Source organism: Neodiprion lecontei, chromosome 4 (genome assembly GCF_021901455.1).
Source record: "Neodiprion lecontei isolate iyNeoLeco1 chromosome 4, iyNeoLeco1.1, whole genome shotgun sequence".
Taxonomy (NCBI): domain Eukaryota; kingdom Metazoa; phylum Arthropoda; class Insecta; order Hymenoptera; family Diprionidae; genus Neodiprion; species Neodiprion lecontei.
In genome coordinates this window covers 38297043-38316864 of record NC_060263.1, presented here as the reverse complement: position 1 = coordinate 38316864, position 19822 = coordinate 38297043, and the positions used below count along the sequence as shown (strand labels likewise).

At 38.9% G+C, this 19822-nt stretch overlaps 1 protein-coding gene and 1 long non-coding RNA gene across 6 annotated transcripts; both read right to left on the bottom strand.

Moving 5' to 3' along the window:
• Positions 1-1495: 1495 nt before the first annotated feature.
• LOC107216556 (27 kDa hemolymph protein) lies at positions 1496-10383 on the bottom strand. 4 transcript variants are annotated; one of them, XM_046736707.1, is made up of 6 exons: positions 7366-7903; positions 6422-6541; positions 5704-6186; positions 5262-5397; positions 4585-4716; positions 1496-4473 (listed from the first exon to the last, which is right to left on the bottom strand). In XM_046736707.1, exons 2-6 carry the CDS (start codon positions 6456-6458, stop codon positions 4392-4394), a joined length of 870 nt encoding a protein of 289 aa, XP_046592663.1. In that variant the 5' UTR covers positions 6459-6541; positions 7366-7903; the 3' UTR covers positions 1496-4391. The 4 variants fall into 4 exon arrangements, with proteins under 4 accessions (XP_046592663.1, XP_015509271.2, XP_015509278.2 ...); XM_015653785.2 differs by lacking the exon at positions 7366-7903 and adding an exon at positions 10326-10383 and having other exon boundaries at positions 1496-4716; XM_015653792.2 differs by having other exon boundaries at positions 1496-4716; positions 7366-7907.
• Positions 10384-13263: 2880 nt separating this feature from the next.
• On the bottom strand, positions 13264-19694 carry LOC124294200. Of its 2 annotated transcripts, XR_006904130.1 has the most exons (4): positions 19559-19694; positions 19455-19463; positions 19184-19348; positions 13264-15382 (listed from the first exon to the last, which is right to left on the bottom strand). It is a non-coding gene; the product is annotated as an uncharacterized LOC124294200 (long non-coding RNA). The 2 variants fall into 2 exon arrangements; XR_006904131.1 differs by lacking the exon at positions 19455-19463.
• Positions 19695-19822: the final 128 nt, after the last annotated feature.

The window sequence follows — 19822 nt, the reverse complement described above, 5'->3', positions numbered from 1 at the left end:
AATGTCTTCCGGCCACGACTGACCAGTAAATACACAGATTGATCTTACAAGTACTTTAAATTCGCTAAGGTAGCAGCCCAATAAACTTTCATCGATTATGCCAAAATTATTGGAAGCTGCTAATATATTTCGAATCACTTGATTTTGACCAAAAACGACGTTGAAGTTTAACATTCCTGTACGAAGAGAAAGTAAAAATAAGATCTACCATCGATTATACAGCCAACGAATATAAGAAATCGTTCGACATTTTTTGTGTATTTGAATATAGCATGACGAACGAATGCTGCAACTTGACTCGGGTTTTACTTGGTGATGTTGATGACGTTAAAGATGTCCGCTCAGGCATCCGCGTTCGAACTAATCACGTCTCACATTTGCGCAAATTTGAATACTGCGGCGGGCGCGGGATGTTGGTTGGGCGGTTGATATCTCCTATTTTTTTAACCATTGATCCTGCCCCGCAGTTCCTTCCCTCCTTTTCTCCGCAATTTTTCTCCGAAAAGTTGCCGTCGTTATGCTCTCGACCTTTTAACTTAGAGTGAATGATGATTATGAACAGTGCCGTATACGTGAGGAATTTATTGTAAGGTCGAAGAAGATATTCAGGTCGAATGACTGACTTTGACTTTCGCCATGCTTCTATTTGATTTTTCTTATTCTCATAAACCCAAAACACTGTAATTCAAACTGCTATATACAGACAGTTTGAATTCTTTCATTGCGTTTTCATTTTCAATCAAATTTTGTATTAAGATTCGATGCGCCGAAGCATCCGGCGTTTAGCTTGATACTTACAATTATACCGTCGATAAAATCATGAAATTCGGGGTAAATATTCGTTAACTAATCCTCTTTCGATTCCATATCAGTTCAAAATGAAGCGATGTCTGTAGTTATTTTTTTTTTCAATATTTAATCCAATCATATTATATAACATGTATGTAATGCATGTTAAACACGTGATCGCACGCAATTTAGGAAACGATTCAACGAAAAAAAAGAGGCGGATAACTGATAAAAATAAATCGTAGATTGAAAAAAAATTTGTTAATTAGCATTAAACTCGACACCGCTATATTTACACAAAATTATACATATAATCGACGGCTGAACAGAAAATCATCGTATCTTAGAATTTGGTTCGACATGTCATCGTATCGCAAGTTAACATTTCGTTCGTGAAAGCTGCGGAGGCTCACCATTGGTGTGAAGCTGCCACAGACACATTAGTCCTCCAAACATTAATTAACATTATCTTTTAATTTGCTTCATTCGGAACGACTATATCATATTCACAGAAAGATTCTATTTTCTTTTATTTCTCATTCACTCCAATTACCGACTTACAATCAGAAGTCGTTGGACATCTCATATCAATTAATACGCAATAGCGGTACTAACTTGGTAAGTTTTTGGATGAATAGAACGATAACGTAAATATCTCCCTGATAACGTATGTTTGCGGTACCAATTACATTCAGTGACACCAGGATTATTAATCACTAATACTTTTGAGAAATATTTAATGAATAAAAATAGTAATTTAGAGACACAATCGGTAATACATGATTTCTAACGCTAGTAGAAGTAGAAGTGAGGTACGCGGCGCACACCTGATCTCATGCCCGCGTTTCTCTCTTTTTTCACACGACACACACCTACATGGGGATTACGGAAAGAGGCATACACTCTTGTTTGTATTTCTCTTACTCTCATACAATATAATATGTATACCGTATATTCTAGCAAATACATCCAAGAAAATCAAGCTATTCCTTGTTTATAGTGCAAACAGTGAATTGTGTAGTACTTTTTTACCAAAGTGAAAATGTCATCAACACATCGCTTATACCTATGTTTTTGGAGAGATAGCGATAGATACTGGTCTATTGACGTGGGGTCTGTGAATTGGTGATAGAGGATAGGAGTGAGTGTATCGGGATGATGATTGAAGACAATTAACGATTAAATGAACTTACCTAAGTGAAGTTCAATCGTGATTGTATGAGCGCCTCTTCCGAAGAGATCAAATTGTAGTACCCCTCACTTGCCTCATTTGTCGCCACAAGTTTTAAAGCAAGCTTTTTTCCCGGGCTGCTATGCAACCCATAACCTGCTCCGTTGTTTATTCTCCTTTTTTTAAAGTTCTATTTTCTAAGCCGTAACTGATATATTTTGGGTATCTCATACGAGATTAATGGGTGGGCGGAACTGATTTCTTCCGAAGAGGCGCTCATACAATCACGATTGAACTTCACTTAGGTAAGTTCGTTTAATCGTTAATTGTTTTTTGCGCCTCTTCCTTCAGAGATCAAATTGTAGCTGTTTAAAGCGAGTTACGGCTGTTTAGAAAATTGTTATATTTATTTTTTAAACATTTTTAAATTTTCATAACATTTCAAACCAAAAACGCAATAACGCATTAATACGCATGTAATTTTTCGAGAGCTTACGCTAGACATAAAGGTCCTTTGATGCACGCTCAATCGTCTTTGCAGTCTTTATTTTTTCTTCCAGATTTTCCCCGAACAGGAAACCGTCGACTGTCGAGCCCGTCAAGATTTCTCTGACGGATGAATTGAGATTCGTGAGAATTAAATTCTTGCGAATTTCTGATTCCTCCCTCTGGAGAAAAGCCAGGAGTCTTCCTATGTCGCTCTCAATTTCGAGCCGTTCGAGTTTATCTGGACTGTCCAATTTTAAAGTAATCGAGATAGCTTTTCCGTTGGCTGCCATGCAGGCAGCGATGCGCTCTTGTTTTTCCGTAATACGCTTGTCTCTTGTTTTGACATTCTCCTGTATTGCAGCAATAACCTCCGAATTTAGCACTGGGGCAGCTATGAATCCGCAATTTTCGGGAATATTATATTTTTTCACTAGGTTCTTGTTTTCCTCGTTAGAAATTCCTTTTTTAAAGATCTCTTTCCAACGAATGACAATGTCCTTGTGCAATGCAGGGGCCTTTTTCCGGTCCGGGTCCAAACGCGGTCCAATAACGTTTAATACGTCCTCTCCAAGGTCAACTTCATGATCAGGCTGGTTTTCATTGTCCGTTGTGGTCACGCTCGCGTGTTGTTCCCTGTCGACCGGGGCTGTTGATTCGGCCCCTAGTGCGCCCGCTGGCAACTGCTCGGTATCGATTTCCACCTCGTCATTTTTCTGAGTCCGTATCGGAAATTCCTCTCGTTCTTCCTCCGACTCCTGCGGAAGTTTTTGTGAGCCCTGGCCAATTTCACGCGAGTGACTCCGCTCTGAGCGATGAGAATGACCCGAGCGACGAGAATGATCCGAGCGACTACGCTCTGAGCGACGAGTGTGACGCGAAGAACTTCTCGAACGTCGTGATCGACTGAAGTCGTATCGATTTTCAGGAGACCGGCCGCGACGATCTGACCTTCGTCTGCGTTCGCCGTTTTTCCTGTGACGGGTTCGAGAGCGATCCCGACGATGTGGCGAACTCGATCTATAACCTGAAAGGTAAACGGGCAAATTGCCAATACTTGTCTCACATCGTCTTTAAATTGTTCAATTTTTCATTAAAAGGAATAATTACATTTCCGAGGGTCAGACCCAGGAAACTGAACAATGCATGGTGCATTCCTTCGTCAGACGAAGGCGTGCGCCCCGGTCAGACCGAAGGCACGCGGCCGAGCAATCAAATCGCTGGCATAGCAACAAGGTGTCGAGACCAAAAAATCTTTGTCAGTAATTGATCTTTCAGAAATAGTCAATTTTCGTGGTGGTCATTTTCGCCCCGTAAGCACAGATTAAGTTCTTCTCCACTTACGTTTTTTATTTTTCCGGTTAATATTTGTCACCATTCCTCTTAGTCTCTCAGTGAAGACCTTCTTTTTCTTTACCCTTGACGGTGGATGATCGTGATTCCTCTTCTTTCCCATTTCGTTTGAACATTTTGCGTTTTTATTAATATTTCGCGTGTGACGACGTTGACACAAAGCGAAAGAATGAGAATAAACAACGGAGCAGGTTATGGGTTGCATAGCAACCCGGGAAAAAAGCTTGCTTTAAAACTTGTGGCGACAAATGAGGCAAGTGAGGGGTACTACAATTTGATCTCTGAAGGAAGAGGCGCAAAATACAATTGATGATTAACGAACAAAAGATATGCTGTATTTTTGCACACACATACGAACCGTATCGCTAGAGGTCAGAAAGGCAATTGAGCTTTGACGCAATCGAGAGAATACATGGATGATACTAAAAACAAGAGTGTGAGTAAGTATGTATATGTTTGAGGACGATTCTAAATAGCGAGTGAAATCAGATCAAGGAGTACGATACAATACTTCGACTTGAAGCGTTACATCGCTACTTTACTGAAACACTGTGTTGCGTGTTAGAAATATATTTTTTTCTGAATAAGAGTTTTAAACGTTCCATGGCCGGATCGTCAGGTTGATTGCAGTCGAGAAGAGAGCGCTGATGCTAATAACTGGTAATGTCTGTGAACTACTTGATTTTTTTTCTTCCAATTTCAGCTTCTCCTCTTTCTCTTTTTCTTCTTCTTCCTTTACAATTGGTCTTCCGAATGCGTCTGTCCGAATTGGCTTAGTCGATGAATTACTTGAATTCTTGCAGCCTAAGTTTTCCAGATACACGTCGAATACACCTCTCACGAAAGTTACAGTTATCTGATGGCCCTTACAGTTTGGTATCTTTTCGATGATGCAATTGTAGGCGGATTTCAGTTCCCTATTAATTAGAAGTTAATTGTAATGGGAGATAAGAATCTACATCTTTTAAGAGACGCATAATGGAATTGGTTCATTAAACTATTTCAAATGCCGTAGCAATCATTTGATTACGTTTCTTTGACCCGAGACCTATAACTTTTCGTTGAGATTTAAAACTTCGAAAAGTTATCTTCAAATCATGAACGGTACTGCAGGTCGAAAAATAAGGTCGTACCAAAGTTTCGATTCGCTACCAAAAAAAAGGATGTGCTGGTGAACTTGCACTAGTTTTCAAAATTTGAAAAACTGTTACTTCTATTCGATTGTAACTATGTATGCAGAGTTTCTCTCGTATTCTTATCGAAATCTTCAACCTGCATCTTTATGTAAGATAAAAACTGTGCATTGGTATTTGTATTATTGAAAGATTTTCGGTCCATATTCTCGACTTATTCAACTGTTTATGTGAAAATGAGACACTTGGGTTACTGCGAAAATGAAAGTAAGACAAGTCTAAAGACTTTCTAATCAGAGAGACGTTTTGAAGATACTGGTAATACTTACGAGCATGTTGCGTCATTCCAAACCAGAGTGAAATTGTAAGTTTCTAAAGTATTGATTCCGGTAGTCAGTGCAGGCCAACATTTGTCGGTATCGTTAATCGAATTATAACATTCCACGCCTCCATTGATACACAAATCTGCAAATAATATGAAATTTCAATACGCGTTAACGTAGTTTTACGGGTGATTGTTTATCGCGTGTATGCGAGTTCCAACACTGGGAGCATATTCGACACTATCTAGGAAAACTAAGATGATATTGATGCGATATAAATAAATTTGCTCACTGTGTATCACATGGTGGTATGCCGCAGTATACTGATAAATAACGAAACACAAACTTCCGCAGGACGAAGCCGAGACTCAACAATTTAAAATGCAATTGAACGATTCGGAAAACGACGCATTCGCATGACTAGATAAACTAAATGACACATACTGACCCTTAAACATCTTGGCGTCATTCTCGCAGACGAATTCGAGCGTGGATGTTGAAAATTTACCGATTATCTCGATAGTTTTGAGTTGTTGCGAATCCACGCAATGCTCGAAGGACTTGGAATATTCTTTCATACATCTTTCGAGAGTTATTCTGCTTGGACAATAACTTCTTACGTAGTGTTCAATAGCAGTATCCAGTAGGGAATTGCCTTTGTACGTTTCGCGGGCGGTTTTCATATTCGACTTCAATACATCGTTGATACATTTTTGGGCGTTTTCTAGGCTGCTCGTTGCTTCTTCTTCGTTCCAGGTTTGACCATTCGTCGGGCACGCTTCCTTCGTAAAGTTTTTGATTAGTCCCAGGTCTTTGATCATGCTTTCATTAGTCACCATCATAACCACATCTCTCACGACCTGTAGTGCATTTCTATATACGATACTCGCCGCTGAATCATTTCTTTGTCCGAAGGTCAGGCACAAAATCCCTAGAACAGTAGGGAAAGGTTGATATTTCTTCTTGGACACTTCTGTAACTGCGTTACGTTCCAAAACGTTACCAGCCATTCTGGTTGCAATTCAGTCAATGGTTTCGGCATTTTTTCCTGTGTTATTATATTTTGGAAACGTTCCACAATGACAAGGTCAAAACGTTGTTCGTGGATCGAATCAGGAATCAAATAATATTTCTAAAACGTATAATTATTCGGTGCACTGACTTACCAGTGAAAAGAAAAGTTGTCAGGACGTTGATCCTCATCTTGGCGTATCGTAGGTATCAGTAATCGGCAGCGAGCTTCCACTTGCAAATGTTTTCGGTGTAACGCATGTATTATTCAACGGCTGTAGATATGAAGACTAACTTTACTTTTAGTGGTAATACGAAATCCTAATCACGTATTGTACAATCATAATTTTCAGTGTATATGACATCATTTCTCGTGTATAATGACTCGGCGTTATTTAAATTTTCCCGTACGCGCAGAGAATTCCTCATTGCACATTCCGAAGTTAGAGAAGAATACAACTTCGAAATTTTCTGGTGAGTTGAAAAATTAACGACGGAGCCAGGAATCGAACCTGGTATCTAGAGATGCTTTACCGGAGACTCACTCCACTAGACCACCTAGCCGCCCTGACTACAGTGTCAACTCACCTGAAAATTTCGAAATTGTACTCTTCTCTAGCAAATTTTTCTCGCTATAAATATGATATGTTGTATTTCATATCAGCAAAAATGAACGGCCCGCCGCGCCGTTCAAAAGTGGCTAAGTGAATTTAATTCACATTAATAGCCACATACAGCACATGTGTGCACATATCAACAAGCTTCACACACGAGTCAAAAATGTGTCTCTTCGCTACGAATCTCGAATGTAAATTCCGAAGTTACACGTCAATTCTACGTCATCACGATCTGGTTTCATTATGTGGAAAGGATAACCAGATGACAATTTTTTCCTATCACTTTTCAACTTTCCACGGGTGTTAATAATTACATCTATCACAGAACCATGTCATAACACGTTCACTCTAAATTTTCCGTTTAATTTTCGACCGTAGGTGTTGTATTATGTTGTTTGAACCGTGCACAAATGCCTGATTTTGCTCCTATTTATGATCAACTGTAAACTGTGGGCAACCCTTTTTATAATCGCTGCGCTTACGTAGTTTGCTGACGCTGGGAGTGGACGGGCAAAGCGATCTGTCGCCACTCCAATTCAAACAAATTCTGGCGCTTGGGGGGCGGCGCGCCAATATAAGCCCAAACGGTTGGACAGGCCGCGATCCAACACGTAGACAATAGGTCGTAAATAAATCAGAAATTAAAACATATAGGTATTTCATTCATGAGGCTGAAGTTAATAACGTTAGCGTAACGAAACACTGGAGGGTAAAATTACTATTTTGAAATTTTGTAGTGACTTTGAAGTGGCTAAGTTTTGAAAATATGATTTTCTTGCTTTGTCTCATTATGACTTGGTCCATTTCAGAGATTCATAGATTCCTAAAATAGCGAAATAACTGACTTTGCGAAACGAGAATCATTACAATAACGTTACTTATAAATTCAGTTACTTAACCAGGTTTACTACTCGCTACCTTGCGAATGAGAGACGACACAAATGATTTTACCGACAACATGGAATGTTAATTAAGGACCCCCCGTTTTTGAGATGGTTTTTTTAAATTTAATTATTAACTTGGAATCCTTTCTATGTAAATTTCACCGCGCATAAGCGGTCTTGACAGTATTTACATTTCTGAGGAGGGCCCCCCTTAGGCCCGAAACGTCATGAATTGAATTCCTGACTTATTCATCGATTTAAACGTCGAGAACTATTCACACGCACCGAGATAAGGTCGAGAAAACATTCAGCGTTATTAATTACAGACTAATTTTAATTTTACAATATCGTGTTTATACGCGTTGTATTAGCGATAGTATAAAATGCGCTGTTCCTTTATCTCCTATAACAATTCAGCTTCTCACACTGTGCGGTGTACAACAGCTACTATTATTCCACTTTGTGGTTCGTCTCCTTGAGTCAACGGAAATTTAGTCAACAATATTCTAACGTCACGTCCCTTTACAGCAATAGCCTAACAATTGTAAGTATCAATTATTCATTACTGCATTACGTGTATTGTAACGGACCCACTCAAAGTTGACCTCTGAGCTTTACATATATCAGTGCTTACATACAAGCGGTACAAGGACAGTCGGCAAAGACCGAACACAGCCGAAGACGTGAATCGCTGCTTGACACGTCTTACTTTAAAGTGTTTAATGGCAGTTAAAAAATAACACGTATCGCTTAGTTTTTAGTCTACTATGACATATTACCAAAAAAAGTCAAATCGGAGAGATCGGCTTAAAACCCCTTGTCTATGAAAAGGCAATTCTGGCAACCCCCGAGTACGCGAAACGCCAGATATATCAGGGTGTTCTTGATTTCAGTACTTTTTTATAGAGTGTTCAATTTCCTATAAGAATTTGTATTTAGATAGTTGATAAGTCAAGCCGTTTGCGAGATGGAAAAAAAAAATTCAAAAATTTTTCAATTTTTTTTTACAGTCATTTAAATGGGAAATTGAAAAAATCAATATTAAAAGCTCTTATTTGCCTGTGATATTCTATTTGAAATGCTGTACTGAAATTTTGATGCGCGTTTGAAGAAAAGAATTTTTGTTCTTGGAACACCCTAATTGCTTCCCTTTCGACTAAATGTTCTCCCCTTTTTCATGCCAAGAACAACAAATTATTATATTTTCTATAGTTTTTTGACTTTTGTCTGAATGAAGTAAGACTAAAGCTATCGATAGTATTTTTTTTTAATAAACTTTAGATATTTAAAATCAAATTTCTCACCTAAAATTGCTTCTCTTAATCGTATATAAAAATATTGATAAAATAAAAAACTAGAGCCAATTTGGAAAAACTACGCATACTCCTACGATCGTTGACATCAAACCTTTCAAAGACCATTCAAATATCAATGGCAACAAAACCACTATTAACCGGTGTAATGCATCATTGAATTGATTATATCAACATCAAATTGAGCAATATCATCCGCGAAGAAAAACATTCGAAATGTAAAAGAACCCGGAAAGTATAATAACCAAAGTTATCCCGTGTAATTGAATTCCATGGAGAATTTACAGCCAACCTTTGTCGCGAGGCCATCGTATACATAAAAAAAAAAAAAAAAATGCCAAACACCAACAACGTACATGCATCTGTGCGTGGTGAAGTCGCACAGACTGCGGTTTCCTGTATAGTGCTGATATCAGAATGTCGCAATTCCAAGAACTAAGATAAGGTATTTGGTCGGCACGGTTAATTTCCACACTTTAATGTAAATGTTATCAACTCGTTACTCAATCCAGCTCGACAAGCAGAGCTGTGGAAAGTATCTACACTGATTTAGTTTAATTAGAACCAGGAGGTTCGAATAACGACATAAGACGTCAAATCGACACCTGAACAGGACAATATCGTGCCTCAGGATTATTTTGGACGTCGAATTTTCGAAAACGTGTCGCAGATACCTGAATGAAAGGTCCTGTTCATTTGTCGATCTGGTGCCACAAGCGAAATAATTATAATTACGGTGCGTCATTTTATCTCCTGATGAGTTTTCAGCTCATTGTCAGTGCGTCTCATAATTTGCAACTCTACAACAATTTTGCAATCTGCGATTATCGCATAATAATATTATACCAGCAATGACTGAATTACAAGTTCAAATCGTGGGCAACTGGATTTGAGGATCGTGAATTATGATACCGGCGATCGGTGAGACAGTACCATGCATCAGTTACACGTGGTTTCTGACACGTTGATACTCACACTGCTCACTTGTTAATTGACGATCGGGTAAAGAGGGTGTTTTCCATGCGAGAAATCATCAAGAAGATCAGAAAAAATAAGGTTTGTCAAAGATAAATTTTACCCATAATCCGCAATAATCACAAGACGAATTTTCACACTCGAAGATTACGTGCGTAAGTGATTACACCGCATGATGAAATTTATGCAATGTTTATAACATGTGTAATTAATTAAGACTAATTAACCATAAATAAGCTTTATCGATTATGAGTGATCGTAATTCCTTACTCAAAACAATCGATTAACGTCTGGCTGGGTCGACTGACCGCTGTACACTGACTGCTCAACTATAGGAATTGTCTTATATATATGATCCATGCTCTTGTGTGTGTGTGAACCGAATAAAGCTCTGTGTACTCACAAGACTATCAACAAGGTGCTGTATAAAAATCAACTTATTTTTGATATCAGCGGTATTCTCGTCACATCGTAAAATGAAGTAAACAACCCATCTACCAGATGTTTCGGCATCGTTGAAGCTCTCAAAGATCTTCTCAGTTATTCAACAATTCACCAAGGTCAAGAAAAATCGTCTTCATCTTCACAGTGCATTGGCGAAAGCTTTCTTGTTCGCTGTTGATGATTAACTATGTCAGGTGGAAAAAATGTTGGTTCAAAAGTTTAGCATGAAGAATAATCGGTACTAGTGAAACCTACTGGCACGCACCCTGTTTCAACACCATGTCCAACAGTCCAATTATCCCATTTGGAATTGCGTCCCTCTTCATAGTTAAATGAATGAAGTGCTGGATGAAACATTTCTTCAGTTTCTCCTCGCACGCCGTCATGCACGCTGACATGTCACGGCCGTTAACAAACTCTGTGAGCAAAAAAATATGTCTGTTATGTCAACCACACGTGTGCGAAGTTTAGGCATTCATCAAAATCCACTTTTCACTGTTCTCCTGACACATTTCGCGACGGCTGAACTAATCGCATGTCGAGAATGTCGTTAAACATCCATATATTAAAAAAAGATAAGTATGAATATGACAGGGATAAGAAATTGGATCAACAGTGATCTTTTTTCTGAAATTCACCGACTTTTTACGGGATCTTCTTTGTCATGGTCAGAGAAGTTCCTCAACGAAGTTATTATTCCGTCAACTACGTCAAGGACATTTTTCTCCCCTTTTTTCATGCACTTGTCACCGTACAGAAGTTCGACCGTGCACTGTGAGGAATTTTTACTTTCGTTTTCCGCTCAGTCCTCAACTATTTTCATTTTTTACAATAGAAAAATATAGTTCTAGGAACAAAATGAAAACTAGTTTTTTAGCTGTTACCGGAAAGTCTGGTATCCGTTACTATTCTTTCTCATTACGATCACCGTTACTGTATTTTCTTGTAACTGTTGCGAAAATTTAACGCTCGCGCAACGATAAATTGACGTTAAAGCCTTGTTTAACTAAAAAAGTAGAGTAAACCGAAGAAACTGATTTTGCATTGCAATTACCAAAAATGGATCGACAGTAGCGTAAAATGGTTAGACGTACCTCGTCTTCGTAATTCCAACAATATTCAAACAGTTTTTCCAACGATACCTGTTTTACTGAATTGTTATAGGTACTATGACAGATGAAATTTTTCTCAATGTGAAGTTGATCATCAAGTCGATCGCGTACTTGGGCATTTTGTACCATTCGGCTTTTATTTTCACGTCGATCACGGGTTTCAAGTTCTTGGTGCACCGTTTGAGCTGGTCAGTCGTACAAGTTTCAAAACCGCGAAGCATATCTAAGCCTTCCTTCTCGTAACACCTCGCCCGAATTTCCCCACCCGGCGGCATTTTCTTGATCCTTGGATTTGGGGTAAATGATGTTCACGAACAGTACCGCGAAGGAAACCGAAGTTGAAATTTCCTGCAGCTCTTCTTGTTCTCGGAGACTGCTGTTGACGATGGCGAAGCTTAAAATACCTTTCACACAAAGACGAAATCGTTTGAACATCTTTGAAAAGTTAGAAAATTCGTCTTGTCATGTCATTCCGCTAAAGACAGATGACGGCTGTTAGGCCAGTAAAAATAAACGTTTTTTGGGCTTAACCTCGCACTCGATTCCGATCCAATTTTTTTTTTTTGTAATATTTGGGGTCACTGACTGAGTATAAAAACACAAAATGCTGACAGATTAAGGCTTCAGGCGCAATCTCGATAACCTTTTTTGGTCGATATCTCGGAAATCATGCATTTTAGGGCAAAAGTTGTTCAAACCATTATTGTGGAGAGTAACATTTTGCATCTTTTGTTTCTTAGAAATTTTCTTGTAAAATTTACCGTCTACGTTTTATGGTTCGTTGAATGAACGAGTTTTTTTATCTCGGCCGATAACTCTTATAATATTGGAATAATGAATAAAATGCTTCCGTACATTTTTGAAGGTCAATGTATTCCCCACACCTTTTGTTCGAAACTCCTTTTTTTTAATGTCCATAATTTTTGAGCTATAAAATAACTGGAAGCCCGTATGAGTTTCGCGTGGTTGATGAGATTACGATACGTTTATCCAAGGAGAGGTTGGCACGTATACATATTATTTCAAATATTTATTGCTTACGCAAAAAATAATAAGTTACAGAAATCATTGAATAATCTTCGTGTTTTCAAGAGATCTATGGCATAACTCGTTGCAGTAAAGTGACAAATATTACAAGAGAAATTACCCGAAACAGCAGTTAGCTAATTCATGACTAAATACTAGGGATGGGCGATCTCAAGCGAAAGATCGATTCTCAGAATCGATTCGGATTGATTTTGGAAAAACCGATTCATCCAAAAAATCGGATACAAAAGATTGATCTTTGGAAGATTGATCGTTATTTTTTACTTTTTAGTTTAACTGGAAACCGGTGTCTATATTGGAGATTAAAAATCGTGTCACACAAATGTATTACTTATTCAACAGTTTTGATATTTATCAATAGTTTGCTTTGGGTCATATTTGTTTATCACAGAAATAGTTCTCATATACATATTACACGAATCCAGCCGACTAGGTGGGAAGCTTTTTTTATTAGTTGTGATATTAGATTTATTAAGCGCTAGAAATTGGTCGATTCATTTGAATTCTCAAACCTATGTTATCCATAAAATACAGAACGCCAAAATAGACTTTCAAAACTTTTTTTAATTGAGGATTTAAGAACCTAATCCGATCCTTGCAAACTTCGATTCCAGAAAAAATCTATTAGTAAAGTATCGATACAAAAGATCTATTTTCTCGACCCAAAAGTTCGATTCTTGAGTGGATCGATCTAGAATCGCGCATACCTACTAAATACATACATTGCCATCAATGACCCAGGTCTCACCACGTGGGAGTCGCTGCGATGAAGAGACCCACTCTATCCCGTCCCAACCTCTCAACCATGCCAGGAAAAATTAAAAGTGTTACATACATCGATAGATAACCCATAACTCATAACCCCAAAACACTAATTCAAACTGCTATATACAGACAGTTTGAATTCTTTCATTGCGTTTTCATTTTCAATCAAATTTTGTAATGAGATTCGATGCGCCGAAGCATCCGGCGTTTAGATTGATACTTACAATTATACCGTCGATAAAATCATGAAATTCGGGGTAAATATTCGTTAACTAATCCTCTTTCGATTCCATATCAGTTCTAAATAAAGCGATGTCTTTGTTTATTTATTTTTTTCAATATTTAATCCAATCATATTATACAACATGTATGTAATGCATGTTAAACACGTGATCGCACGCAATTTAGGAAACGATTCGACAAAAAAAAAGAGGCGGATAACTGATAAAAATAAATCGTAGATTGAAAAAAAATTTGTTAATTAGCATTAAACTCGACACCGCTATATTTACACAAAATTAGACGATCCAACGAACTTACCTTAAGTGATGTTCGATTGTGATTATGCTAGGCGTCTTGTCCTCTAGATCAATGGCAGTAACGTCAGTTGCTCGATCCGTCACAGATTTTTAAATTAAACCAAAAATTCGCGCCTACGCCTCTAGATGGCGGTGCCACTCTCCCCAGAAGCCCCTGCGCCTTATGCCCCGACGCCATTACATTTGAAAGCCGACAAATTGCATCTTGAATAGATCAAAAGGGACGGGAGAAACAGGGAGGGCTTGATCTATTCGGACAAGACGCCTAGCATAATCACGATCAAACATCACTTAAGGTAAGTTCGTTTGATCGTCTAATTATGCTACGTCGTCTTGTCCACTAGATCAATGGTAGTTGTTCAAAGTTTTATGCAATTTGTATTTAAGGATAATTTGGTGCGTACAATAATAATTATAAACTTTAAGTTGACATTGACAACATCTGTCTTACAGCCATTCTTGTACTTAAGTAATTATGGATTTGGATATCTTTATATTTTTTATCAGAGGTCGATTATAGAATCACGCAAACACCTTCAATTTTTCCGTCCAACCCGCAGCTTTTCGGATTGTTTCGATGTCTACACCCCTGCGATATGCCGCGGAGGTAACCGCGTGTCTAGTAGTGTGTGAACCGAAAGTATTTGTATCAACGCCACTTTTGGCCATCACTTCCTTTATCCACCTTCGTATAGATTGCGTTGTTGCCACACGGTGAGGTTTTTTACATGTCATCAGTAAGAAATCTTCGTTATTCGGTCGCAAACTTGCCGAACGCTTGATGTAACAGTCTAAGACCGTAGCTACACACAACTTAGGTTGTTTTTCAAAAAATGGCAGACACAATAAGGGTTGCTTTCTCCCCAGACCCGAAGTTTTTATACGATCTATGATCTTGACTTTAATATCTGTGTCAGTCTTGTCGATACAGCTTAAGCTAATTTTTGACAGCGTTTGCACTCTTTGTGCTGTCACTAACGCTAATAACATGACTAATTTCTTCGTCAAATCAAACTGGTTCAGGGTCCCAAATTTCGTCACAATTTGCTGATTGCGGGCGTAGCTGAGCCACACCTCGAAAGAATCTCTTTATAGCGGGCTGTTGCCCTATATCGCCTATAACTATTAACGCTAAAGCTGATCTATACGAGTTTAACGTCCCATAAGTTTTTACGTGGGATAAAGAGACGGTTAAAAACTCGAGAACAGATGAAACTGGAGCCTGAAAAGGGTTGGCTCTCTTCTTTTGACAAAAATCCCACCAGAGACTTAATGCCTTCCGGTATTGCTTAATGGTTCCTTCGGACAACGATGCCATCACAACCGGTACGGACTCTTGAGGAACGCCTTTCATGACAAACGCTTGCCCGATAACTTCCCGACAACCAGGGAAAGCGAGGTTCGCAACGGATGGAATCGCCTGCAATTATCAATTAACAAATCATTTTCCGGATGAAAAAGGATCGGTTGGCTCACAAACAATTTCTGAAACAGGGGGTACCACGACTGTGTTGGCCAGAAAGGCACAACCAACACTCCGTTTGCTTTCTCAGCAATTATTTTTCTAATTGTTCTGAGGATGACAGCGAATGGTGGAAAAGCGTAGAAATATAAATTTGTCCACGGTATGGGAAAAGCATCTACCGCGCACGCCTCTGGGTCTCTGTGCCATGAGACGAATTTTCTGCACTTTGCATTTACGTTCGATGCGAACAAATCAATGTCGAATTTCCCGAAGGTTGTATCTACTTGATTATATGCCCAGCTAGCTCATTCCCATTCGGTTTCGTTTTGTTTGACTCTCGATTCCTCGTCTGCGCCTTTATTGTCGCGAGAAATAATGTACGAAGCGAAAATCCACAAGTCGCGAATCTCGCACCATTGCCAGATTTCCTTTGACAAATTTGACAACTTTGGAAACTGAATGCTACCCATACGGTTTATGTACGATAACGCCGTCGTATTATCGACACGAAGCAATATTTCACACGAATGTTTATCCTTGGCAAAGCATTTGAGTCCGTAAAATACCGCTTTTAATTCGAGATAATTAATATGTTCTTTTCGCTCTTCCATGTTCCAAAACCCATGTGACCGATTTCCCTCGCACGCTACTCCCCAGCCTGTTAACGAGGCATCGCTGAAGATTTCCATCTCAAAATGGTCCTCTCTTATCGGGTTGACGCACTCTTTTATATTTCTTGTCCACCGCTCTAAGTCTGGGATTAGATTGTCCGATATTTCCATGGTTTTATCGTAATTTCCATTTGTTTTTTGCAAAGCTAAAAATTTTTCTCTTTCAAAATTCTTAATGTATAAATTCTCATATCGAACCCCGAGACTGGCAGCTACTAAAATTCCAATAAATTCGGAAAATTTCCTGATTTCACAATGACTGATGGTCTGAAACTTTCTCGCGAGATCATATATTTGATTTCTCTTGCTTTATGGTAATCTAAGACAGAATTTTTCCGAATCAAAAAGGAAACCCAACAATTTCACTTCTTTCGATGGTTCAAGGACACATTTTTCCATGTTTAATATTAGTCCGGCTTTTTCAATTAACTTTCGAGTCTCTTGAATATTTTTTCGGCATTCTTGTGCTGACTCTCCAAATAACAAAATGTCGTCTAGATAGAAGACAGATTCAAATCCTTTGGACCTCAATTTTTGCGCTATTGGTTTCATGAGTTTCGTAAACACGTACGCTGCTGTACATAGCCCGAACGGCATACAATTAAACTCGTATAACGTGTGTTTATAAATGAATCTCAGATATTGTCTACTAGATTTGTCAACCGGAATCAAGAAATACGAATCCTTCAGGTCTATTGTCGCCATAAAAATATCTTTTCGCAATAGTCGAATCGCTGTCTTTTTGTCCTCCATTTTAAAATGCGGTGCTGAAATAAACATATTCAATTTTTTCAGGTTAAGAATAAAGCGCATTTCACCGTTAGGTTTTGGCACGAGAAAGTATGACGAACCGAATTGTTTTTCGCACGGCTCGCATCTAGATATTGCGCCTTTTTTGAGTAATTTACCAATTTCTGCTTCACAAGCAATAATTTCTTGATTTGTTAATCTTGGCTGGCTGTATTCAACTTGTGAACCTGGTTGACTTACAAAAGGAATAACGTAACCCGGTACCGATTGTAAAATGGAGAGATCGTTGGTCAGTCTTTTCCACACAGAGAAAAAATTTCGCAGACGTCCTGCGATTCTCACCGGGTCTAATCCTTGTGTCGACGACTGTCCTTGTTCCGGAAGGCTTTCGGTTTCGGTCCCTTTCTCTGAGTGCCCCGGTGACTCGCTCCGGAGGGACGGCGCCAGTTTAACTTCTCCGACTGTTGTTCCCTCAAAAAATTGTTTGGTCTTGAGTAGGTTGATGCAAACCTGCGATTTCCTGCGCGCGGTGCGTTCCCGAAATTTCTTTAATATCCAGTCGGTTTAGTCAGATCTTTAGATGATTTTTCCATGGATTTGGCCGCCTTGAGATTTTCTGCAAACTTTTCTCCAAATAGCCATGCATCACGTGGACTGTAGTTGGCAATATTTTTGACAATGGGATTTAATCCCGGAATCATGAAAGATTTTCTTGTTTTTGTCATCTCATGATGTAGGTCAGATAGAATTCTGCCTGCATCAGCCAGCTGTTCGGTAAATTTTTGCGTATCAACTTCTCGGTCGGTACTCTTTTCCGCTTTCAGTACTTCCGTTAGCGCTGCGCCAATAGCGTTGATGCCAGCTCCGAGTTGATCTTGAGCGGCGTACTGATACGCGTCTTTCTTAATCGCCAACTGTGTCAAGGCCGATTTTATTTCTGGTTGAACTTTCGGCGCTTTGGTAAAAGGACAGTTTCCAATTGTTGGATGTTTTCCCTGGAGATCACGCTTTTGGTCTACCGGCAGTCCATCTTGCAATATCTATGTCCAGCGCTGTGCCACTGCCACATGGATGTCGGGACCCCGTTGATTGTATTTAGATGGGTCGTCTCCCAAAAGCCCCAGTGTCGCTTCGGCGAGCTCTGTTGGTAACTGCTCTTCTTTATCCTCGGCCTGTTTCATGCGCAAGTTGACATTTATAATTCATGCTGGATAATTAGTATTCACGGTTTTGAAGGTTTTGCACTCTCTGGTTTTATGGATTATTGCAGCAGTGCTATCTTTACATTATATTGGTTATACATTTATCTAGGGTTTTACACTCTTCTATACTCCAGGCTATATGGTATAGCGTAAGTTGCTTATAGTCGATCTTCGTTGTTGGTAGTGTAGCTCTCAGCTCCGGAAGCACAAATGGCATTGTCGTGAGTTATATAATAATTGGATATAATGGTGTTAGTTAATTATGGTGTTAATACGATAGTGATATATAATAACGTGTAATAATATTATAGTTCTTTGTAGTCCGAAGATTTAGTAACATGGTTTTTAAGCTTTGGTTAGTGAATGTCATAGTTATTTCCATCTACGGATATTCCAAATAGTTAGACAGTTGTTTTAGTACCTTACGGTTACAAGATTCTCGTACTTCGAGTTTGGTTAGTTGATAAAAGTGACATGCAGTAATAATAGTCGATAAAACATACAGACGTTCCGGTCGGATGTTACAATGCCGCACATATTTACGTCTATTATAATTATTATAATTTTGGTCACTATATCACTGTATTACTATATTGTTACGTGCTAGCCGGTATCCACGGCGGCGCCCTCTCTGCGCCCTACCTGACCAGCGTGCAGTTACCATAAGAGAGCCTTACGTGCTCTTACCGATAGTCGTAGATTAATACCAACACACATAGTTACCATCATAACGTCCAAATTCTTATATCGATAGTTCTCATACGCTAGATTAACCGTTATTTTATCAGTTAAATTCATAACATACATGGTATATATATTTTTTCCCATTTAACTGTTATACCGTTCAACATTAGCTTTCACATAAAACCTTTGATTTACGATCTCAACCGTAATAACCCAAAGTAATAAACACCTGCAATAGTTAAGATAATCGAGTAGACTAAACACCGGAAACGTGGGAAGAGAAATCACGGATAGTTCACAGAGAAAGAAACCCTTATTCTCAGAATTCAGGATAGCGCCTTCATTTTAATGATGATAAGACCAATTAGCGCTTCGCCGCTTGCTTCTCTAAACCAACCACCTCGCGCTAATCCACCACCGAGATCTCATGCACGAACCAGAAACCTTACCCCCAATTATTTCATCATCCTTAACCAATCATCCGAGACCCGCGAGAAACCGCGACTCCTTTTGAACTCCTCCTACTTTCCCTCTAATTCAACCTTTCCAGAAAACAGAATAGCAGAGAAGAACTTCAGACATCATAGAGAACAGATCAGAACTCTACCGAAATCCTAGAATCAAATCGCATTATAATTCATTCAGAACCTCCGAGACTTATTAACAGTTTGTCACTGCGATAGTGATTGACACCAATCTTTACCACAATTGTGAAACTACCATTGAGAACTAGAAGGAGATTGTTAATAAATGTGTAATTAACCCAAGTGTTGTCATAAATAATTATTTCAATCACGCATAGTGATGGTTGGCACGAGCCTTACCTAACAAACTCTCAGAATTGTAGGCGAGTTGAACGAGAAGATCTGAGGAACTGATCAGCGGATTCCCGAGATTGACATATAACAACTACGTAGGTCAGGAGAACAATTTAAATCACGCAGCGAATCAGAATCGACTCGAAACGTTCCTCTCACTGTTCCTCTCGGAACGTAACAATATTTAGAGGATCAGAACGACCGGAGCGACGCTGGTGATAAAACCGTGCACTATTAAATCTCGGAGTTTCTCTCCGCCTTAGAGATTGG

Coding starts and splice junctions, on each gene's coding strand:
- LOC107216556 (XM_015653785.2), bottom strand. CDS start 6,458: ATGAGGATCAACGTCCTGACAACTTTTCTTTTCACTG. Junction 6,187..6,421: donor GACAACTTTTCTTTTCACTG/GTAAGTCAGTGC, acceptor CTACTGTTCTAG/GGATTTTGTGCCTGACCTTC. Junction 4,717..5,261: donor TGGAATGACGCAACATGCTC/GTAAGTATTACC, acceptor TCTAATTAATAG/GGAACTGAAATCCGCCTACA.